The sequence below is a fragment of the Macaca mulatta genome, chromosome 4 (assembly GCF_049350105.2).
Source record: "Macaca mulatta isolate MMU2019108-1 chromosome 4, T2T-MMU8v2.0, whole genome shotgun sequence".
In the NCBI taxonomy this organism is placed as follows: domain Eukaryota; kingdom Metazoa; phylum Chordata; class Mammalia; order Primates; family Cercopithecidae; genus Macaca; species Macaca mulatta.
Window position 1 is genome coordinate 14,405,930 of NC_133409.1, and position 20,784 is coordinate 14,426,713.

General features: G+C 43.7%; 1 protein-coding gene across 1 annotated transcript in view; it reads left to right on the top strand.

Annotated features, from left to right (window-relative positions):
• Positions 1 to 20,784, top strand: part of LOC700544 (uncharacterized) — a 151,273-nt gene that overhangs the window by 97,773 nt on the left and 32,716 nt on the right. Inside the window, 7 exon segments of the mRNA XM_015137604.3 lie at positions 650 to 788; positions 5,803 to 5,956; positions 7,815 to 7,910; positions 9,357 to 9,509; positions 13,757 to 13,986; positions 14,950 to 15,088; positions 16,574 to 16,694. Coding sequence (XP_014993090.3) covers positions 650 to 788; positions 5,803 to 5,956; positions 7,815 to 7,910; positions 9,357 to 9,509; positions 13,757 to 13,986; positions 14,950 to 15,088; positions 16,574 to 16,694 — 1,032 coding nt within the window.

Genomic DNA, 20,784 nt, shown 5'->3' on the forward strand with positions numbered 1-20,784 from the left:
AGCCTACTCTTACAGTAAGGGTCTAAGAAATAAAGCAAATATGGATCCTCCACATTTGCTCCTAAAATGACTAGAATCTCCTAGAAGGATATGTATGCATATGTATACACATATGTGTATGTATACATATGTTGCATATCTTTATATATACATATATGCACATGTGCTTTTTACTTGCTTTAGATGGTCTTGAATCTTCTTTAATCCATGAGCCAGTGACAGGCAGGGCTGATTTGGATATAGCATGGCAATAAGAGATGAGTGCTGATTCATAATCTCTGATCTCTTCAAGTACCTAACAGATATACTGAGGACTAGATTTTCCTATTCCTTGTCATTTCTCCTTTTTGTTCTATTTCAAGACCATAGCCTTATAAATTTTAAAACTTTCTTTCCTGGCCTGTTCTTATTGTACTGAAAAGCAAAGCAAATTTTTATCTTCCTGAGGAAGAAAGGAGACATAAATCAGACCTTTAATTCTAGAACATAAGGCTTTGCTGGTCTTGCAAAACATATAATTAGTATACCCACAAACAAAACACGGGAAGTCTGATTAGGTGATAAGTATGGGACAAAATGTTGGTTTACTGGTTTAGCTATAGTAGCCTGTATTTCACATTGTCAGACTAAAATATTTTCCATCTTCTAGGGTCTGAGCTTCAAGAGCTGCAGAACATGATTGACAGCCTCCAGAGCCCCCAAGACCCTACCCGGGTGGCCCAGGCACTTCTCCTCCGAAGGGAGGTTATGATTTTGCAGTTTGACGCTGCAGTGAGGCATCTCATCCGGTAAGGGCTGGAGCACTCATCCTGTCTAGGAAATTCTGCTGTGGAGGTGTTTGCTGAGTGACCATCTAGGGAGGCCACTCTTGGCAAGGTTAGATAATGAGCTTAAAATAGTCACGGGCACAAGCAGATCCAGAACGCCATGGCTACCAAACATGACCTGTCACAAAGGCTGTCTGTGAGAATCTGTTCTTATTGGCGAATAACAATCTTGATTTTAGCAAATGTAATTTCAGAACAGTTCATATAATGATTGCTGCTCTCAATGTACACGGGGGTTCTGCTGGGAATAACATTTTTATACTTCTAAAGATGATTATTTCTAGGGTTTTTTTTTTCAACGTTTGTTTACCTTTCAAAAAGACAGAAGTTTTACTGAACTTCTCAAGCTAACAGAATTGGCTACCAGCGTTAAATTTATAAATAAATCAATCTACCTCTAGCCTTGTAGGTACCATTGTATTAAGTACTCCACATGCAAAAGAAATGTTTTATTTGGGTAATTAATCACGATGCTGATGGGAAAATTAGCTTGGATTAAGATTCATAATGTTTCCAGTATAAATAAGTTTTGTATGAGAGGGAAAGAGGGTTAGCCCTAAAGATCTCTGCTGACTTTTTAATTGTCAAAATTAGCTTCTTTAGGTTAGTTCCCCATGTGAGTATTTAGCCACTGAGAGGGCCTCCGAGGGCCGTGCTCTTACCTGTAGGTTGCAGTTGCTTTCCACTGCACTTGCAGGCATCCATGGAGAACGAAAAGGTGGGGGTTGCACTGAACTGTCTTGTTCTTTTTCTACTGTCAATCTTCTTTACTCTGACATCAGAGGACTCTTGGATTTAGAATGTAAATTCAGCAGGACAAAAATCAGGCTAATTTGTTTTCTTTATATTGACAGATAGCTTCCTGAGCTGTAGCTTAGTCAAGCAGGTAAGATGTAAAGCCTCAGACAATTGTCAGGATGGCCATTTGTTAGTCCTCTGGGCTCTGAAAGCCCAAGGTCAGAATTTGCAAGGATTTCACATACTGGTGAAGAAACAGAAATATCCCCCAGAAGTCCTTTTTGGATTTCAGCTACGAAGGATTCCGTTTGGTACTGCTCTCCCAGGGAAACCACTCTGCTTCCAGGAAACCCCCTGGAATCGCTTTGCCGGGGCTTTCTTTGTCCTCACACTCCATCTGCAGGAATGGAGATTGTGTCCTATTTCTGGTTTTATATGTTTTTCTGTGACCCTCTGGAGAGAATCACCCAGACGGTTCACCCCACTGTGTCCTCCACTGGTTACATTTCCCCAGCCTTTTCTCTTCAGAGCTGTTCAGGTTGTGTGTGTTTGGAATTATACAGCTAGTAAGTGGCAGACCAGATTTAGAACCTAGGTGTGTTTCACTCCAAAACCCAAGAGCTATTATGGAGACCAAGTGGCAGCGTGGACAGAGAAGAGGATGCTGAAGAGAAGGCAAGATCATCTTGGGTACTGGCTATGTGCATGCTTCTAGGCACAAAACATTTCACTCTGCCCCTCTCAACCCCCCTCTACTAGCCAAAGGGTTGATGGAACTTGGTAGCTGTCCCCCAATGGGTTGGATCACACTGACCAGGGCCCAGCATTCATCTCTGGACATGTCCACCAACTTGCAGGAGTTATTGATTAGCCAATTCAAGAAATGCCCGAGGATTAAGCTTATCTTTAATGCCAGGTGAATTAATCATGTGCATTGAAGGTAAACACTTGGGTGACAAAGCAGTTCTATCCAATCTCATCTATTTAAGTCAGGAGTTGGCAAACTACTGCTGGAGGTCTCTGCCGATTTTTGTATGGCCTGTGCACTAAGGATGGCCTTCCTATCTTTAAATGGTTGGGAAAAAAAATGTATAGAAGAATAGTATGTCTCTGCCGATTTTTGTATGGCCTGTGGGCTAAGGATGGCCTTCCTATCTTTAAATGGATGGAAAAAAAAATGTATAGAAGAATAGTATTTTGTGACCCATGAAAATGATATGGAGTTCATATTTCCACGTCCATAAATGAAACATTGTTGGAACACAGTCATGCCCATTCACCTAGGGATTGTCACCCCTTTCACACTACAACCCCGGAGCTGAAGAGTTGCCACAGAGTCTGTAGGGTCTGCAAAGATGAAAACATTTACTGTCTGGTCCTTTACGAAAAAGTTTAGTTTTTCACCCCCTGATTTAAAGAATAGAATTCCTTTGCACTTTAGGTTTGGAAGGAAGCAAAGTCCCTCAAAGGTACTCTATAGCACAGTGTAAAATATATCACATGAAAAGTGCCTCTAGTCTGAATGGATTGTTGATGTTCAGGGTGATTAGGGTAAAAAGGAGAAAGCTGAGGAGATACCTTGGCGATACAACCCTTCCTGCAGCAAGCCTGCCTTAGGAGTACATCAAGGAATTTCTAAAGAAAGCAACTCCAGCCTCTCATTCCTTGAATGTTTGTTGGTTTTCTCTTCATTTTTGTTTCTGAGACAGAGTCTCACTCTGTCTCCCAGGCTGCAGTGCAGTGGCATGACCTCAGCTCACTGCAACCTCTGCCTCCCAGGTTTAAGTGACTCTCGTGCCTCAGCCTCCCGAGTTGCTGGGATTACAGATGTTTACAACCACACCCAGCTAATTTTTGCATTTTTCGTAGAGACAGGGTTTCACCATGTCGGCCAGGCTAGTGTCGAACTCCTGACCTCAAGAGATCTGAGTGCTGGGAGTATAGGTGTGAGCCACTGCACCTGGCGTTCTGTTCATTTTTGAATGTATTTTTATTTTCGTGATCACCTACTTAACTCTCTCTAAACATGCAGCTATTTAAGTGTGCTTTGACAGCTGGGTGTGGTGGCTCACTCCTTTCATCCCAGCACTTTGGGAGGCCTATGTGGGAGGATCCCCTGAGCCCAGGAATTTGAGACTGTTGTGAGCTATGGTTGCGCTGCTGCACTCCAGCCTGGGCAACAGGGATCCTGTCTCTAAAAACAAAAAGAAATAAAAATTTAAAAATAAAGTGTGCTTTGGGTTGTCTGGGGATTCCTGGGAGACACATAGGAGCCTGGGCCCTCACATGAGCAGTGCTGAACGAGGCCACGGCCCTCGTTTTTGGCATCTGAGAAGCAAAGAGCTTTTGCCTGGCCTCCTCCGGGCCACTTTGCAGGTTTCATTAAGTTCTTACCTGGAGGAAAACTCTAGCATGTGCCCTGTGAGTTCCCTGTGGTTCAAAATAGCTTTTACTGATGGCAAGAAGATTAAACTTTCTAATGCCACATTACTGAATCACACTTGGAGTTTAAAAGTGATCCATCTGAGATTTAAAATCAGTTAATGCAAGATTCTCCCTCTTCCCCTTTGTTTTAATCACCTCCTCTTCACTTGCTGGAGAGGGAAGGGTCCTGCCCTAGGGTCATGGGGATGGCCAAACACCCGACCCTGGACAGATGGGGTGAATGACAGATGGGGCGGGTGGTAATTTATTACTCACAGACACAATCCAGAGGAAGAGGACACTGTCCCCCCATACAGGGCCACTTGGGAACAGAGTGAACAGGCAAGGGCCGTGGGGGGCAGGTTTTGTAATATCAGGAGAGAGTGATGTTCCGTGCTTCACACAGGAAGGGGTGATTGATTTGAATAATGCTGTGGTCTGGCAGGGAACTGAAACCGCTACTCAAGGATAAGCAGGAATTGCACCTGGTTCCTTTGATAAGGAGGGTCGTTAAACCTGGAGACCTTATCTGTGGGAACAGAGTGGGGAGTGGGGGACCTTGTGGCTAAGCTATTTGAGGCCTCCTGGTTTTGCCAGAAGTCAAGGCAGCACAAATTTTGGACCTTAAGTTTAGGCCTCACACAACACTCTTCTCATTCTACCATCCTCTCGGAGGTGATCTAAGTTTCTGTCAGTGCTTTCGAATCTTCCTGGCAGCTGGGAAGACACAGCCACTTCCTTTATCTCTGCGGTGGGTGAGCTGGCTCACCCCAGGCCTCTTCTGTTTAGCCTGCTGCTCAGCATTCCTCTGGATACCCACGTGTGAGGGTCCTTCTCCCCACTTTGAGGGGCTGCTAGTCTTCCTGGGAGGCCACCTCACAGAGAATCCAAGCAAAAGGACCTTCTGCTCTGGGATACCCTCCTCCAACTTATCCAGAGGCATCCACTAGAACTCAGCTCTAGTAGTCTTTCCTTGTTTAACTCTTATTTCCTTTTAGGCAAGAAAAATCATTCTAATTTATCATGCATACTTCCTTCTCTCTGACTTATGGTATAAATTTCATGCTCCAGTCTTCAGGGTTTGTGGTTCTTGGTATACAAAGCCAAGTTTTGTTTAAAACCAAACAAGAACTTTTCTCCCCCAAACCCCAAGGAGGCTTAAAACTTTAAATTTAGTTTTTATAAAGAAGTGTTGTCTCAGCTTTTGGTCTTAAAATAATTCATTCAATAAACAATTGATAGCTTTTTTCTAGAGCTACAGCTGCACTATTCAGTAGCCACATGTGGCTATTTAATTTAATTAAAATTATTATTAATTTAAATGAAAGAAAATTAAAAATTTGGGCTGGTCTGAGTGCAGTCGTGTTTACAACTAATTGATTACAACCAGTTACAGATTGCTTTATTCTTTCTCCACTCACACTGCTTCGCTTGACTAGCCTTTAAAAAAAGAAAAAGAAGAAAAAGAAAATTAAAAATTCATTCCCTCAGTCACAGTAGTCACATTTCAAGTGTACAACTGCCACACGTGGCCAGAGGCTACTCTATTGGATAGTGCAAATTTAGGACATTTCCACCATTGCAGACTGTTCTGCTAGACAGTGCTAGTCGAGAGTATGCCAACCCTCCCCATGAGGGCTATGAACTGTGAAAGTCAAGGGTAATGGGCACGGGGGTTGATGTGGCTGAAGAAGGAACCTGTTAATATCTCGAAATGTTTTCTTGCTTCCGTAACTTTGAGGAAAGTTTTGAACTTTAGAAATGTAAGTAACTGCTTTTAATGAAATGCCCCCCTGACCCCATGTTTTGGTAGAAGAACGTTTTTGGCAGCTGGAAATGTTCCTGCCTACCAGTCTGTCACAGACGGCATGTGCCATGGGCTGCCAGCACTGAGCAACTGTCTCAGGAAGAGCATTTTTGCCTCGCAGCTCAGCCTGCCCCAGCCACTGGATCCACGGAGCCTCCAGGTGTGTTTCTGACGTATTTTTATACTGTAAATGGTGTGCTGTGTGTAGGGAATTTAGGCTGTTTGTTTCCATTTGGTTTAGATTCTGCAGGGGCTTTCAAGACTTTAATGCCCTCTGTCTTCACTGGCTCAGCTTCACTTGCACAGTGGAACAGTCTGGGCCCCAGGGCCAGCTGTGATTCCCAGTCAGGGTCTTGGCCTCCAAACCCTCAACAGGCTGATCGGGGCAACAGCTTGTCTGTTCACAGTTGATAGCAAAACAAACAATCTTCTCCATGTAATAAATAGTCATGATAGCAATTGCAATGCATAAATGAAGTCAGCAGCTGGGTTTTCAATAGCCCTGGTTATAGCCCCTGTTGTTGAAGGCAAGCCTGGCAACTATTGTTGCTCCTAGGCAGGAACAATATTACCCACCTTCTACAACCAAAGAGTTCAAGATTCAGGAAGGCCAGAGATCGGACTATTCCAGAGTCATGGCAGCACCAGGTTGCAAGCTGTATTAGTTACTTATTGCTGCATAATGATTTACCCTAAAGTTTGGCAGATTAAAGTAATAGACATTCATTATCTCACATAGTTTCTGAGGATCAGGAATCTGGGAGCAGCTTAGGTGGGCAGTTCTGGCTCAGGGTCTCTCATGAGTCAAGATGTTGGCCAGGGCTGTAATCATCTCAAGGCTTGACTGGAGGACAACCTGCCTCCAAGCCCACTCCTATGGCTGCTGGTGGGCACCAGAAGATCCACTTCCAGGCTTATCCACATATGCTTCTCCACCGAGCTTCCTTGCAACACAGTAGATGGCTTCCCCCAGCACAAACAGTCCAAGAGAGAACCCAAGATGGAAGTCACAGTGTTTTTATTACCAGATTTCAGAAGTGACTCTCATCACTTCTGTCATATTCTTTTCACTGGAAGTGAGTCACTAAGTCCAGCACACATTCAAGTAGGGGGGATGGTGCGGAATTAAGCTCCACCTCTTTACAGGAGGAGTATCAAGGAACTAGTGGATATCTCTTTCAAACTACCTCACAATCCCTGGTCTTTCGACTCCAAAATTTCCAACTTAATATTCTGATCTTATAGTGCTAAGCCAAGGGACACCAACATTTCTACCTGCAGTGGCTGCAAGACAGTGACTTTGGGCCCAAGCCTTGGCCCTCATTTAGACCCAGAAGACAGGGCTGGACCGTGACCACTGGATCTGCTCTTGCTACCTTTGGGTGTTGCCTGGGATTAGGTGGATACAAGAGTCCTGGCTTCTTGCTGTCAGAATCAACTGCAACTCCAGGACTTGACTAAAACCAGAACCAGGCCTGGAAGTGTAGAATGGGGTCAGATAGGCAGGCTCACTGGTTCCAGGGCTGCACACGGTATCACAAGGGACAGAGGATGCCTTAGCTATTGGTTAGTGATACGGAGGAGACAGAGACTCACATGTAATAATTTGTGGCGCTGGTCTTCAGTTGTTACCTAGAACTGGAGCACAATAGTGATGAAGGACAACTTTTTAAGGTTCCTGATATTGAGAGCATTTGAGTAAATTTATTTTTATTGATTTTAAATGTGTCCCATTGGTGTTATACTGCTCTGGAACTTCTGAACACTGGTGCTGATTAATTACACTGAAATCTTAAGTACTCTTCTGTGTTTCACCATCTGCTGAGAAAACTATTTAAAAAATAGATTATTACTCTCTCCTGTATCACTAGGAAGTTTCAAGAAATACTTCCATGTAATAAATAAGTCATCCAAAATTGTTTTGGGGTGCAGACACAGATATCCTATTCATATACAGATATCTATTAATTTTAAACACAAAGTACAGCATTATCATGTTTATTATTTTGTTCTCTTAGGCATTTGAGCTGTTTCCTTGGAGAGCATTTCTGGAAGATGGAGGACTATTCCCAGCTATGAGTAGCAGCCCAGACACCCTAGAATATAATATGCAGGTAGGATAGTTCTTCTCCATTGTTACAGAGAGAACTTCTCGAGTGCAGACTGCAAAGATGGTTGCCATTGGGTCCACAGGTCAGATCCTCCTACTCTCACCCATGATGAAAAATGTGTGAGATAAGCAGGGTGTTTGATTTTGAAGCTGTAAACCTGGGACCACGAGGTGAGTCACATTTTCTTATGATAGAAGAGAAGCATGCTCTAAACTGGCGTGGGCCTGGGTTGTAGACTCAACTGCAGTTCTCGTAACAGTAGTGATCTGGGAGAATGGCCAATCATCTCCAGTCATGGGCTGGGCCTCCTAGAGAAACTCCCAGGCTGGAGGCTCAGAGATGTGTGACTCCTGACCTGTCCATAAATAGTGGTGGGAAGGGAACTTTTTAAAGCAGGACTCGTCGGGAGAATTTCTTTTCATTGTTTTCTTTTCCGCCGTTAACTTCTTTTAAATTGTTAGATTCTTTTCATTATTAAATGTTTTCCCCTGATTATTTAAGTAAATATTGTTTTTATTTAAAAAATAGAAAGCATAGAAAAGTATTAAGAACAACATGAAAATCAACCATAAATACGCTTCAAAACCATATGGAGGTGGGGGAGTGGGTGGATGGGATGGGACTGGCCATGGGTTAATGGTTCTTGGGGCTGTGTGATAGGAACTTTTCTGTTTGATTTCTATATATTCAAAATTATCCATAAGTAGAACAGGTTAAGTAAAATAGTAAAAATGGTCTTAAAAAATTTACCATATGGCTGGGTGTGACTCACACCTGTAATCCCAGCACTTTGGGAGGCCAAGGTGGGCAGATCACTTGAGCTCAGGAGTTCAAGACTGGCCTGGGCAACAAGGTGAAAGCCCGTCTCTACTGAAAATACAAAAATTATCTGGGTGTGATGGCACATGCCTATAGTCCCAGCTACTCAGGAGGCTGAAGCATGAGAATCACTTGAACCCAGGAGATGGAGGTTGCAGTGAGCTGAGATCGTACCACTGCACTCCAGCCTGGTGACAGTGTGAGACTCTTAAAAAATAAAATAAAATAAAATAAAATAAAATAAAATAAAATGGTAAAATAAAATTAAAAATCAACCATCGTCCCACAACTAAGAGACAATTACAGTTCACATTTTATTTCCCTGGTATTTTCTCTCTGCGTATGTGTGTTTATATCTGTACTTTTAAGGAAAAATTGATATCACACTATACATTCACCATGTCAGATCTGCTGTAAGGGCTGGAAACTTGGCATTTTCATACAGAGCCAAAAGTTTGATGTGCTCAAAGAAAACTTTAAGTTAGAAATGTTACTCTGGTTTTTATGAATTTTCTAGCAGTTGAGAGGATGGGTTCTTGTAAATACAGTTACTCCTAGTTTTCTTCCTAAAAACCATATGTAAAATATATATATATGGTCTTCAAATGGAAGGTTTTTTTGTTTTTTTAGCTGTGCCTCTGTGGGTTGAGTGACCGTGACCACAAGGTGGCTCATGGAGAACTGGTGGGTGTGCAACTGCTACTGGAAGATGTTCTGAGTAGCTATCATGTGACCATGGAGGCCCCCCCAAGACAGCAAGCCACACTGGGCAAAAATGCACAGGTATTCTTGGGGAATCATTTCCATATTGACCAGTACTGTATTGGGCTGAAGGACTTCTCTGCTGGGGAGATGGTCCAGGGAGCCACATGTTCCCATAGCCTCTCTCAGTAGGTCCCAGGACTGTGCCAACACCACCTGGGAGCAACAGTGGAGCAGGGGTAGCCACTGCAAAGCATTTTCTAAGTTCCATGATTATGGTCTATCCAACTATTTTAATTTTTAAAATGGGACAAAAGTTGTAGGAGGTCTATTGAAACAAATGAAACAAAAACACCAACTGAATGCTTTCTTTGTGAGTCACACATCTAGGACTGGAGTTGGAAGGGCCAGAGGGGTCTGATAGAAGCCCCAGGTGGACATCTCAGGCCTGGGCTCTTGTCCTCACACTCAACTACTGGCCTATGGCCTCCTGGGCAGGCACTGCCTCCTCTGGGTTTATCACTCTGAAGCTCTAAGGTGCAAGAGCCACTAGCCCTCCTAGTATCATGACTTTAAACAATTTTGCATGTATCTGGGAACTAGGCAGAGACATGTTTGGATGCCAGACAAACTAGCTGGTGCCCCCACTTGAAGACTTTTTCTGTCTGAGCCAAACTTTCTGAGCAATGCCTAAATCTGTCATCTTCATTTTCTTACCTTCCTGCTACTCCTTGCAGCACTACAGTCTGTCTTCCCAATCTTGCTACTGAAACGTGTCTCATCAAGAGGTGGTCCTTGTCACTAAATCCCCTGGGTACTTTCAGTCACCTTCCTACCTAACCCCTTGGCAGCATTTGACAGAGTCCTTCTCAAAGCCTTTCTGCCCTTGGCTTCCACAGCATGAGTCTCTCCTACCTTTCCTCTGACATTGCTGAGCCCTCCTTCTCAGACCCTTCTGTAGGGTCCTCTACCTCTGCCAACCCTAAAATGTTTTTTATAATCTATCCCACCACTGCTACCAGGGCCACATTTTGACTTCCACAGGCCCTAACACTTTTACCTTTGTGGGCTCCTCCCTCCGCCATGAAAAACCTTTAAAAGTTATATTTTAACATTGTGCTAGTACAAAGAAAAAGATATTAAAATCATATATTAAGGCATTTTCTTTAGCCTAAAAGGTCTTTTTTTCTGATTAAAAAAAAATAAGGCATTTTGTGAGCCCTAGGCACTGTGCCTCCTCTGCCCAAGCCATTAAGTCAGCCCTGAATGCTACTAATACCACTACTATTATTGCCTACAAGTTGAGGTCTGTTCAGATTGCTTTTGATATATTCATTTATTTAGTCCCCACAATAATTCCATGAGATAGGTTGTTTCATTGTTCTCATTTTATAGTTAAGAATACTAAGGCTTAAAAAGGTTAAGTAACATGGCCAAAGTCACATGGGTAATGAGGAGACAAGCTCAGACTCCAACCCAACGTTCTGGTCCTGGAGCTCCCTCATCCTCTTCTCTACTAGGTTGCTCCATTCCTCACCCTCTCCCTAGGAAAACCCATCCACTTTTATAACTTTGATGACATTCACATGCCATGATCCAAATCTATATGTCTAGCCCAAATATCAATCCTATCAGACTCACATGTTCAATTGCCTGCTGGATAGCTCCACTTATTCCACCTCAGAGACAGCGTGTCCTAAGCTAAGGTCATCTTACTCCCTAAATCTTGCCCCTCCCCCATAGTCTCTGTCAGATGGTCAAGCCAAAAACTCTGGGCACCATCTTTGACTTCTGTCCCACACCCCACAACAAGTCACCAAGTTTTACTATCAATTATTTTAATATCTTTCAAGTTTGTCTTCTTTCTCCATTCCCCCACAGTACCCACTTCTACGAGTCCAAACCATCATCATCCCTGATCACTAGGCTATGATCGTGACCTCCAATTGGATTCCGTACACTTACTCTCACCTCTTTCCAATCCATTCACCAGGGTAATATTTTTAAATGCAAGCCTGATTATGTCACTTCCTTCACTACAACTCTTCAATGGATTCCAGATGCCCTGAGAAAAGTCCAAATGCTTTCATCAGCCCCTCGTGACTTGACTCCTGCCAATATTTCTACCCTCAATGTCTTTTTATTTGTCAAGTGCACCATGCTCTCCTCTGTACTTCTCGCAAGCTGGTCCCTCTAGTGGAAAACTTCCCTCTCCTTCCTTTTTCTGCTTCATCACCTGATTAACTCTTATCCTTACTTAGTTATCCTTCAGATTTCCACTTCAAAACCACTGTCTTTAGGAAGATTTTTCTGATCATCCACCCTTACCCCCGATGCTTCTCTGTGCCAATTAGAGTGCTTCTGGTGCAAGTAACAGGTTGTCCCATTAGCTATAACTTAAATTAGGGAAGCATATTAATCCTCCATAATAAGAAGTCTAGAAGGAGGCAGTTCAGGTTGGTGTAGCCCCTCAACAGTGACTTCAAGGACTCAAGGTCTGCCATGTAGCTGTGTCGGCAAACATCTCCCTCACTTTTGTAAGATAAAAACAGGAGCAAAAAAGCTTTCTCCTTGGAGAGCTATCTTTTTATCAAGGAGGGGAATATTTTGTAGCAGCCCCCCAGTATGATCATTTGCAAAGCTGGATATAGATCAAATTGTGCCAAGATCAAAAAACATGCTGGGCCCTCAGGTCCTTCTGTTTGCCATTTTTTGGCCCTGTCTGTGATGGATTACCATCTTTTTCTGACATTCCCCGCCATCCTCCACCTTGTTATTTATCTTGGCTCCTGTTCCTTCTTTTGTCTTTTAAATTAAAGCACGTAGGTAGAAAAGACTTCTCATCATATGAACATATAAACAAACAAATTTGCTTTAAAATTATTATTTAATTAATTTTATTTCATGTGTTTTTATTTAGGACTATTTAGCTATTCATAGACGATAGAAATCAGCAGAATTTATACTGCCCTGAGAGTCAGGACTCCTGAGTTCCTGCCCCAGTTATGCCACAAGTTTTTTTATCTCACTAGGCCTCAGTCTCCAAAGCTCCAAAGTAAAGGTGATGAATTGGCTCAGGGCTTTTAAAATTGTGGTCCAAGGAGCCCTGGGGTTCCTAAGAGACACCTTGGGGCTTCTTGAGCTGGGGGTGGCGTGCAATTACATGGCCTCCAGGCTCTCCCCTTCATGTCACCATGCTTGTCCTTGGTCTGTTGAATATTTGGGCCAGTGCATAAGAATTCATTTAATGAAAGAGCTCTGAGGATAAAATGAAATCTGGAAATCCATGCACTAGCTGATTGTTGGGGAGGCAGGCTACAAGACTGAGGAGTTACCAGCAATCTATAGGAACTCACTCTCCCCTGGGTCTTGCTTATCAATTCTTCCTTGGACAATTTGACCAACGCTCTTCCTGGCAGGCAGGCTTTTCCTTATGTATGTTAATACCACTGCTCTAGGATCCAGTTATACCAGGTTGTTCTTCCTGTTTCTAGCCAGGAAACTTGAGTGTCTCAGGTGCTGTCACCTAAATGCTCTTTAAGCCTCTTTTTATCATAACATCATGGGATTTGCCATCCTGGTCTGCCAAGAAGAGCTCCTTTTTCTGTGACTGAGACACTGTGGACAGGCAGTGGGCCTGAATCTGGTCCTCATTTTGTTCCTCACTCTGGGTGACCTTGGCCCTCAGACTGCTGGCTGCAGGACAGCAGGACAAACAAGGACCTGAATACCTTGTTTCCTCTACGTCCTGCAGGGTTCATAGCAGCCCCTCCACAATTATTTACTTAAGGAAAGCACCAATGAATAAATGAAGAAATCATAATTTTAAAGTAATCTTTCTTATTGAATGATAAATTCTAATTAAGAGAAATGTTTCCTGCCTAACTTCTAAAAGATGAGAAGAAACAGGAGGTAGGATAAACTTAAATTTCCATTCCTCAAAGGAAAGTTACTTCATGGCTCCACCATGATGGGAACTTTAATCTCAGGTGTATTGAAGAGTACTTTCCAGAATGCAGAGGGAAAACACAAAAGGCTCAGTTTTTCAAAGGCGGATAAAACGTTAGTATGCAAGTAAGAGAGTTTTCAAAATGAATGGTTCCAGACCCAAGCAGAAAGCTGCAGTTGATACATTCCTATCCTTTCCATAAACTGTTCATGAAGGATGGTCAATCTCCCTCAACTCTACATGTGCTGTAGGCCTGTGAACCATTCCTCCTGGGGAAAAAGTTAATTCTCCAAAGACTTTGTTTTGCACAAGCTGCAAGTAAAAGGTTAACCTGTGTTGGTTCATGATCAGTAAAGAAGGATTTCCATAATGCTTTCAGCCAGATTGGTCCAAAGTGCCAGGATTCAGAAGTCAGTTCCGAAACAGCCCAAAAGCCTCCAAGTTGCTGGAGGGCCCGTGCGATGCGGTGATGTCCCTTGCTTTGCTGAGATCATTTCTGATACTGTGGAAGCAGCTGGAAGTGCTAAAGGAGCACTGGGGCCGACTCAAGCTGCAAGGCCAGGATATCAACTCTGTCTCTCTCCACAAACAGTTTTCAGAGCTCTACGAGTGAGTGTTGCTGAGGCTGAAATTCATGGCCATGACTAGAACCTTGGGGATGGCAGCTTCCTGCCCCTTTATCTGAGGGCGAGATTTGGTCCATGAATCCTAACATGACCCATTAGACCCATGGGCTGGGTCTCTGAGTGCTTGTGGCACTGCAGCCAGAGATATACAGATGGCACATGGGGCACAGGTCTGGGGAATGGGAGGCATGCTAGCAGCTGCAGGCCCTGGCTCGAATGACGTAGCTGGCTGGGAAGGCGTGTTGCTTCTGCCATGTGTCTGTTAACAAACATTTACTAAGCACCCCCATACACCCTGGGCCTTACCAAGCTTAAGAATGTTTGCTTTAGGCCGGCGTGGTGGCTCACGGCTGTAATCCCAGCACTTTGGGAGGTTGAGGCGGGGGGATTACCTGAGGTCAGAAGTTTGAGACCAGCCTGGCCAACATGGTGAAACCCTGTCTCTACTAAAAATACAAAAAATTAGCCGGATGTGATGGTGGGTACCTGTAATCCCAGCTACTCGGGAGGCTGAGGCAGGAGAATGGTTTGAACCCAGGAGGCAGAGGTTGCAGTGAGCTGAGATCACACCATTGCATTCTAGCCTGGGCAACAAGAGTGAAACTCTCTCTCAAAAAACAAAAACAAACAACAACAACAGAAAGTTGGTACAGCCAGATTGTTTATCTTGTGAAATTATTATAGTCAGTGTCCCTGATAACTAGGAAATGTGAAGACTTGTCAATATTTTGAAGAGTGAGGACTGAGGTTATATGCACCCAATGGGAAAAAGCCTCACTATTTCAAGTGGCTAAGAAATGATAACTGTGGTGAATTTAGATGTTGATATATCTGTGAATGGGTTAGGATACTGATGATAGGAAAGATAAAATGAATGAAAATAATTATCAGAGAATTAAAATGAGAAAAAATATGTTTGCTAATTTCTGTCTTTCTTCTTTAATAGAACTGACATTCTCTACCCCAGCATGAAAGCTATAGCTAGGCAGATGGGGAAAGAAGATGAATTTGAAGGATTTATAGTAAATAATCAGTCTGTTCTTCCCCCCAGTGGAGCCTCAGAAATTGAAATAAAAACTCACCAGGTATGCAGGATATATTTTAAATTTGCCTTTGAAAACGTCCTTTATGGCATTAGCATGTAAAACTACAGACATACCAAAATGGTATTTTTTCTAAGAAGCTAAGTGTAAATTGCAGGGTTGCAAATCATTGAATGGGCTGGAGGGAGGGCGGGACTAAGTATTTAAAGGCGTGTGGGGCTTTGATGAAGCAAATTACTTCCCTTAATGTCCCTGTTCTATAAGTTTGGATTTTTATCATTTTGATTTTCCTCAAATTGATGTGTACCTTCATAAGAATGATGATAGAAAACATAACCACTATCTTAAGCATAAAATTTAGCATGCAGGTAGCCACATGGAAATAAAATATTTTTAAAAGCGCCCTGTAATTATTTTTCTGAGAATAAGAAAATGCCCACTCGATATGTGTAAGATGATCTGTGTGGAGAAGTTGTTTTCCCGAGTCTTTGTTCAGCTTGGTCCTGGGACTCAAGCTTTCTGTGGCTGGGCTTATTGTACCAGGCAAGCAAAGCCTCGGCTGTTTGGTTGTCAATGCAGAGATGCCCATCCGCTGAGCAACAAGGAGAAGTCAGCCCCTGTCAGGCCCCAGTGCCAAGCTCACTGCTTACCCTTCTAAGCCCTATTCCTTTCCAGCACCTGGGGGCCTTCAACAGGGAGAAACATGCGCTCTGCAAGCGTAATAGATTGAGTAAGGGCTCACAGTTTTTGGAAGACTTTTCTGTTGGTCCTACATGGAGTTTTAAATCTTGTAAAATCTTCCTTGGTATCTAAATCAAGTTTTATACCTGAGGGCTTCTTCTTCTTTTTTTTTTTTTTTTTTTTTTTGAGATGGAGTCCTGCTCTGTTGCTCAGGCTAGAGTGCAGTGGCACGATCTCGGCTCACTGCAATCTCCGCCTCTCAGGTTCAAGTAATTCTCCTGCCTCAGCCTCCCAAGTAGCTGGGATTACAGGTGCCCAGCTAATTTTTTTATTTTTAGTGGAGATGGGGTTTCACCATCTTGGCTAGGCTGGTCTTGAATTCCTGACCTTGTGATCCACCCGCCTCGGCCTCCCAAACTCCTGACCTCGTAATCTAATCGCCTCGGCCTCCCAAAGTGCTGGGATTACAGGTGTGAGCCATTGCGCCCAGCTGAGAGCTTCTCTTATAATGAGAACTCACAAAATCCTAGCCACATTTAGAGACTCCAAAAGACATGAGGTCACCCCGGGTATTGAACACTTTGCAATTTAGCAAAACTTGGTTTGAAAAAAAGATTATATTTTATCAATGAGGATGTGAACCAGGAAGAACAGGTGTTGTTCTCCAGAGAGGTACATCTGTGCCCCCAGAAGCACTTGGGAGACCTAGAAGGGAAGCGTTCCTTCTTTCTCGGGAGAGTAGCTGAGGGGCAGGCCCTAGCTCAAAGCCCTTTTGCAGGAATATGACACGGGACCCAAAATATAAGCTGAATGTAGAGAGTGACCCTCAACCTATGCTTACTCTAGCTTCAAAAACTTCTGGAAAATTTTGAAATTCATATGATCCAAGAGGTACTAAGAAAAGTTAACAGAGAGATGATACTGCTTTTATCAGAAAAGTCCAAGAAGGAGTGTTCTCTCCCTACAGGTAAAGTACCTTTATTTTGTTACTTCACAAAATAATTTCCTAATTACGAAAGCAATTCATGTATCGACATTTGTTGTAAAAACAAGCAAAAACCAAAAATCAGTTCAATGCCCAGAAAATGATATAAAAATGACTTTTTACACCTTGACCCTGTGCAATGAAAGGGCGAGCCTATCCCCAGCTGGGCGTCTCTAACTGCCACCCGAGAGCTGAGTGTGGCTGAGCTCTAGTTATAGAACTTGCAACAAGACACAAAGCACTTTGGTATATTTCTTTCCCTGTACAAAGGCTTTTTTTAAAAAAAATAGAAAACATAGTTTCAACTCTACTGATTAACTCGTAACTGAAATAGAGTTGAAATGAAGGGAAAACCTAAAGCCTTTCTTATTTGTAACGTACGTAAGTTATGATGTGTCAAATTCGTAAATGTAGGGTGTGAAGGCAATCAGAATGGTTTCCTTCCATCTGAGGCCCAAACTTGAGGCCACTTCATGGGCATGTGACGCGCAGGATGCAGAGGGACACTTGGGGTTTCATGTTCTGTGGTCACCATCCTGAAACTTTTAATGGTTTAACTTTGAATGTGTTCAAAGTTACAATTCCAGGTACCTAAGGTGGGCAGGGGGCTTGTCCTCACTGAGCTACCCGTTGAACACATGGTGTTGCTACCAGCCTGGGACCCCTGAGATGCTGCTGGGTGCACACGCCTGACCTTGACCCTCCCCGCACCCAGAGGTGAGGGGAACCTTGGCACAGGGAGGGTCAAGGTCAGGCCTGTGCACTCAGCAGCATCTCAGGGGTCTTAGGCTGGCAGCACTGCCATGTGTTCGATGGGTAGCTCGGTGAGGGTGAGCCTCCTGCCCACCTTGGGTACCTGGAATCTCCCAGGACAGAGGTTGCAGTACTCTTGGGGGTTGCCTTTCCACGGCGGATTGGGGTGGTGGGAAGGGGAGATGCCTGACTCAACTTCTCATCCCCAGGCAGGGCCTGGTGCCTCAGTCTGGTGACTGGTGGGTCATGCATATTCACACACTGAGTCACAGGTGGGGCCACTGGATGCTTATGGGGGTCTCACTTGCCCTGCACGTATTCCCATGACCAAGAGAGTGCAACGTTAAAAGCGAATAAAAGCACCATGACAGGTCAAGAGAGAGACTGCAGAAGAAAGGGAAAAGGTTTATCTTTTAGTACCTGTGTGACACTTTTTCCTGCTTTTAGAAAGAGGTCCTACATTTTTATTTTGCACCAGGCCCCTGCGTTATGTAGCTAGTCCTGTCTGAACTATAATATCTATTCCTAACTTTGAATATTCTGTAGGAAATTCATAACCTTTGAGCTAGGGAGGAGTTGTCTGACTACGAACTTAAATTAGGTTTTCCTTTTGAGACAAAGTCCACAGACATTGTAATGTTAATTAATAACCTCTGTCCTCACCTAAGACATAGTCATTTTATTAGTGCTTCAAGTAACTGAATTCTGTAAACAGGACCCTGTGCAATGAAAGTGCGAGCCCCTCCCCAGCTGAGTGTCTCTAATGCCACCAGAGAGCTGAGTGTGGTTGAGCTCTAGTTACAGAACATTCAACAAGACACAAAGCGCCTGTTGTTTGTGCTGTGTTTGCTGCATCCAGGCGGCTCCCTTCCGATTCCTTGGAGAAAACCCACAAGCCTACAGCAGGTGCAACCATCTGCACATGTTGGGGCCGTGGTTCCTATGAGACACCCAGGGTGAGGGGCTGTGGGGAAGCATCTTTGCTTTGTGGTTGTGCTGCTGTGTGCAGGGTGCCTGTCAGCTGTGCTTGCAAAGGGCCTTCAATGCAGTGGGGGGCAGGCAGAGGGGAGGGGTAGAGTTATTTTTAACAGTGGCAAGGTTGATATTACAAAGCCTCACCTTGGATGGAGTGTGCTGGCCAATTCTAAACTCTTGTTTGATTCTATACTTATAAGACTTTTAAACTCCATGCCAATATCGAAGGGAAAGGGTGGTTGTTTCTGGTTCCATTTTGTTTTGTTCTTTGGTCTGTCAGGCATGACTTGGTGTGGAGACCTGGATCTCCACCTCTACTGAGTTCTCCTAATTCAAGCGATTGAGTCCTCACTGTGTGCCAAGGTGCTTTGGTATACACTTCTTCGGTGTCATCTTCCTGAGACCACTGTGGGCTTGGTGCCTTCAAAGAAGGCAATAACATATTGGAATCCCCACCTACCTATGGTTTATCTTGGCAGCAAGAAGTAGCCATAGTGAACAGGGCTTCCAAGCAGGGGCTGCCTCTTCATGCAGAGATCACCCTTTGTGGCCAAGGTTAGCTTGGGACTGGAGGTTTCTCCAGAGGAAGTTAGGAATGGAGAGTATTGAGAACCAGGGGGACAGCAAAAGCCCATATCCTTTTCCTCAGGGTCTTCTCCTTCCCTATGGGCTGACTGACTGTAGTGTTGACATTTATATCTGCCAAAAAGAAACCCTGAGCCAGGTATGGTGGCACACTCCTGGAGCCCAGAAGCACCTGGGAGGCTGAGGCAGGTGGATCACTTGAGTTCAGGAATTTGAGACCAGCCTGAGCAACATGGTAAAACCCTGACTCTACAAAAAGTGAAAAAAATTTAGCTGGGTGTGGCGGTGCACACCTGTAGTCCCAGCTACTCAGGATGCTGAGGTGGGAGGATTGCTTGAGCCTGGGATGTTGAGGCTGCAGTGAGCCAAGATCGTGCCACTATACTCCAGCCTGAGTGACAGAGCAAGACTCTGTACAAAAAGAAAAAAAAAAAAAAGGAACCCTGGAATACTTCTCTCCCTCTCCCTCCTTCCTTCCCCCTCACCTTGTTTTGGAGCTTGATCATACAGCTTCTGAATGAGTTTCCGGTTTGTCATTGAGCCTCTGAGGATGTGGCATCCAGACCTGGCCCTGGTGCTAGGTCTCGGTAGCTGAACTAGTAGCCCCCTGAAAACTATCTAAAGTAGCTCCAGACATCTTTGTTCAACCCCCGGGGCTTATCTTAGCAGAGATGGCCCCATTGGTTCACAAAGATTCTGCCATCCCTCATCTTTGATGTTTTGGCATTGAAGTGATTTTTAGTTGATTTTCTAATTTTCTCTGAGCAGTTTTAAGGCCAGCAGTCTCCAAAGTAGAATGCATATATCACAGGGGTGTGGGAAGAAAATATTAGAACTTCTAAATAGATTAGAGCCATATGTAAGGAGTCACATGCACACTCTACACTGAGGTGTCCTGAAGTGACCATGGGCAGGCAATCCACAAGTAATGGGAGAATAGTAGAGGTGACACTTCTAATCCTAGTGCATGCTTATCCTCAGCCACATTATGAGGTCAGAAAAGATGATCTAATCATATCTGATAAGAAGATAGACAATAAATTTTTTTTTGAGACAGTATCTTTTTTTTTGAGACAGTATCTCACGCTGCCACCCAGGCTGGAGTTCAGTGGTGCCACCATAGCTCACTGCAGCCTTGAACTCCTGGGCTCAAACGATCCTCCTACCTCAGCCTTCCAAGTTGCTAGAATCACCAGTGCACACCACCATGCCCAACTAATTTTTAAAAATTTTTTGTAGAGCCATCCTCTTGCTGTGTTGCCCAGGCTGGTCTTGAACTCTTCGAGTGATCTTCCCACCTCTGCCTCCCAAAGTGCTGAGATTATAGGTGTAAGCCACCTGCCTGGCAGACAAAAAAAATTGTAAAAAGTCAAGGAAACTATTGGGAATGTGGATTGAGATCCATTCTCATTGTTGAAGAATCCTACCCTAAGTATATCATGCTTTGTGATATTCACTATTGGTAGTATTGTAGGTAGTTATAAATACACATAAATAAAATAAAATATAAAATATATGAAAATAATAGTATAGGATAATAAATATAATCAAAATGTAAGTATACATATATTATTAAAGGTGAGATATCAACAATGTTTTGCTTCAAGAGAGCATAATCAAAACAGTTCTTAGAAGAGCATCGTGTCAGCCAGCATTTCCCCAGCAGTGCCATGGAACACAAGTTCCTCAAGACATTAAAGCAGTAGTTCTCCCAGCCCTTCTTTGCTAACAGGCTTCTGGGTGACCTGACGCTTTCCAT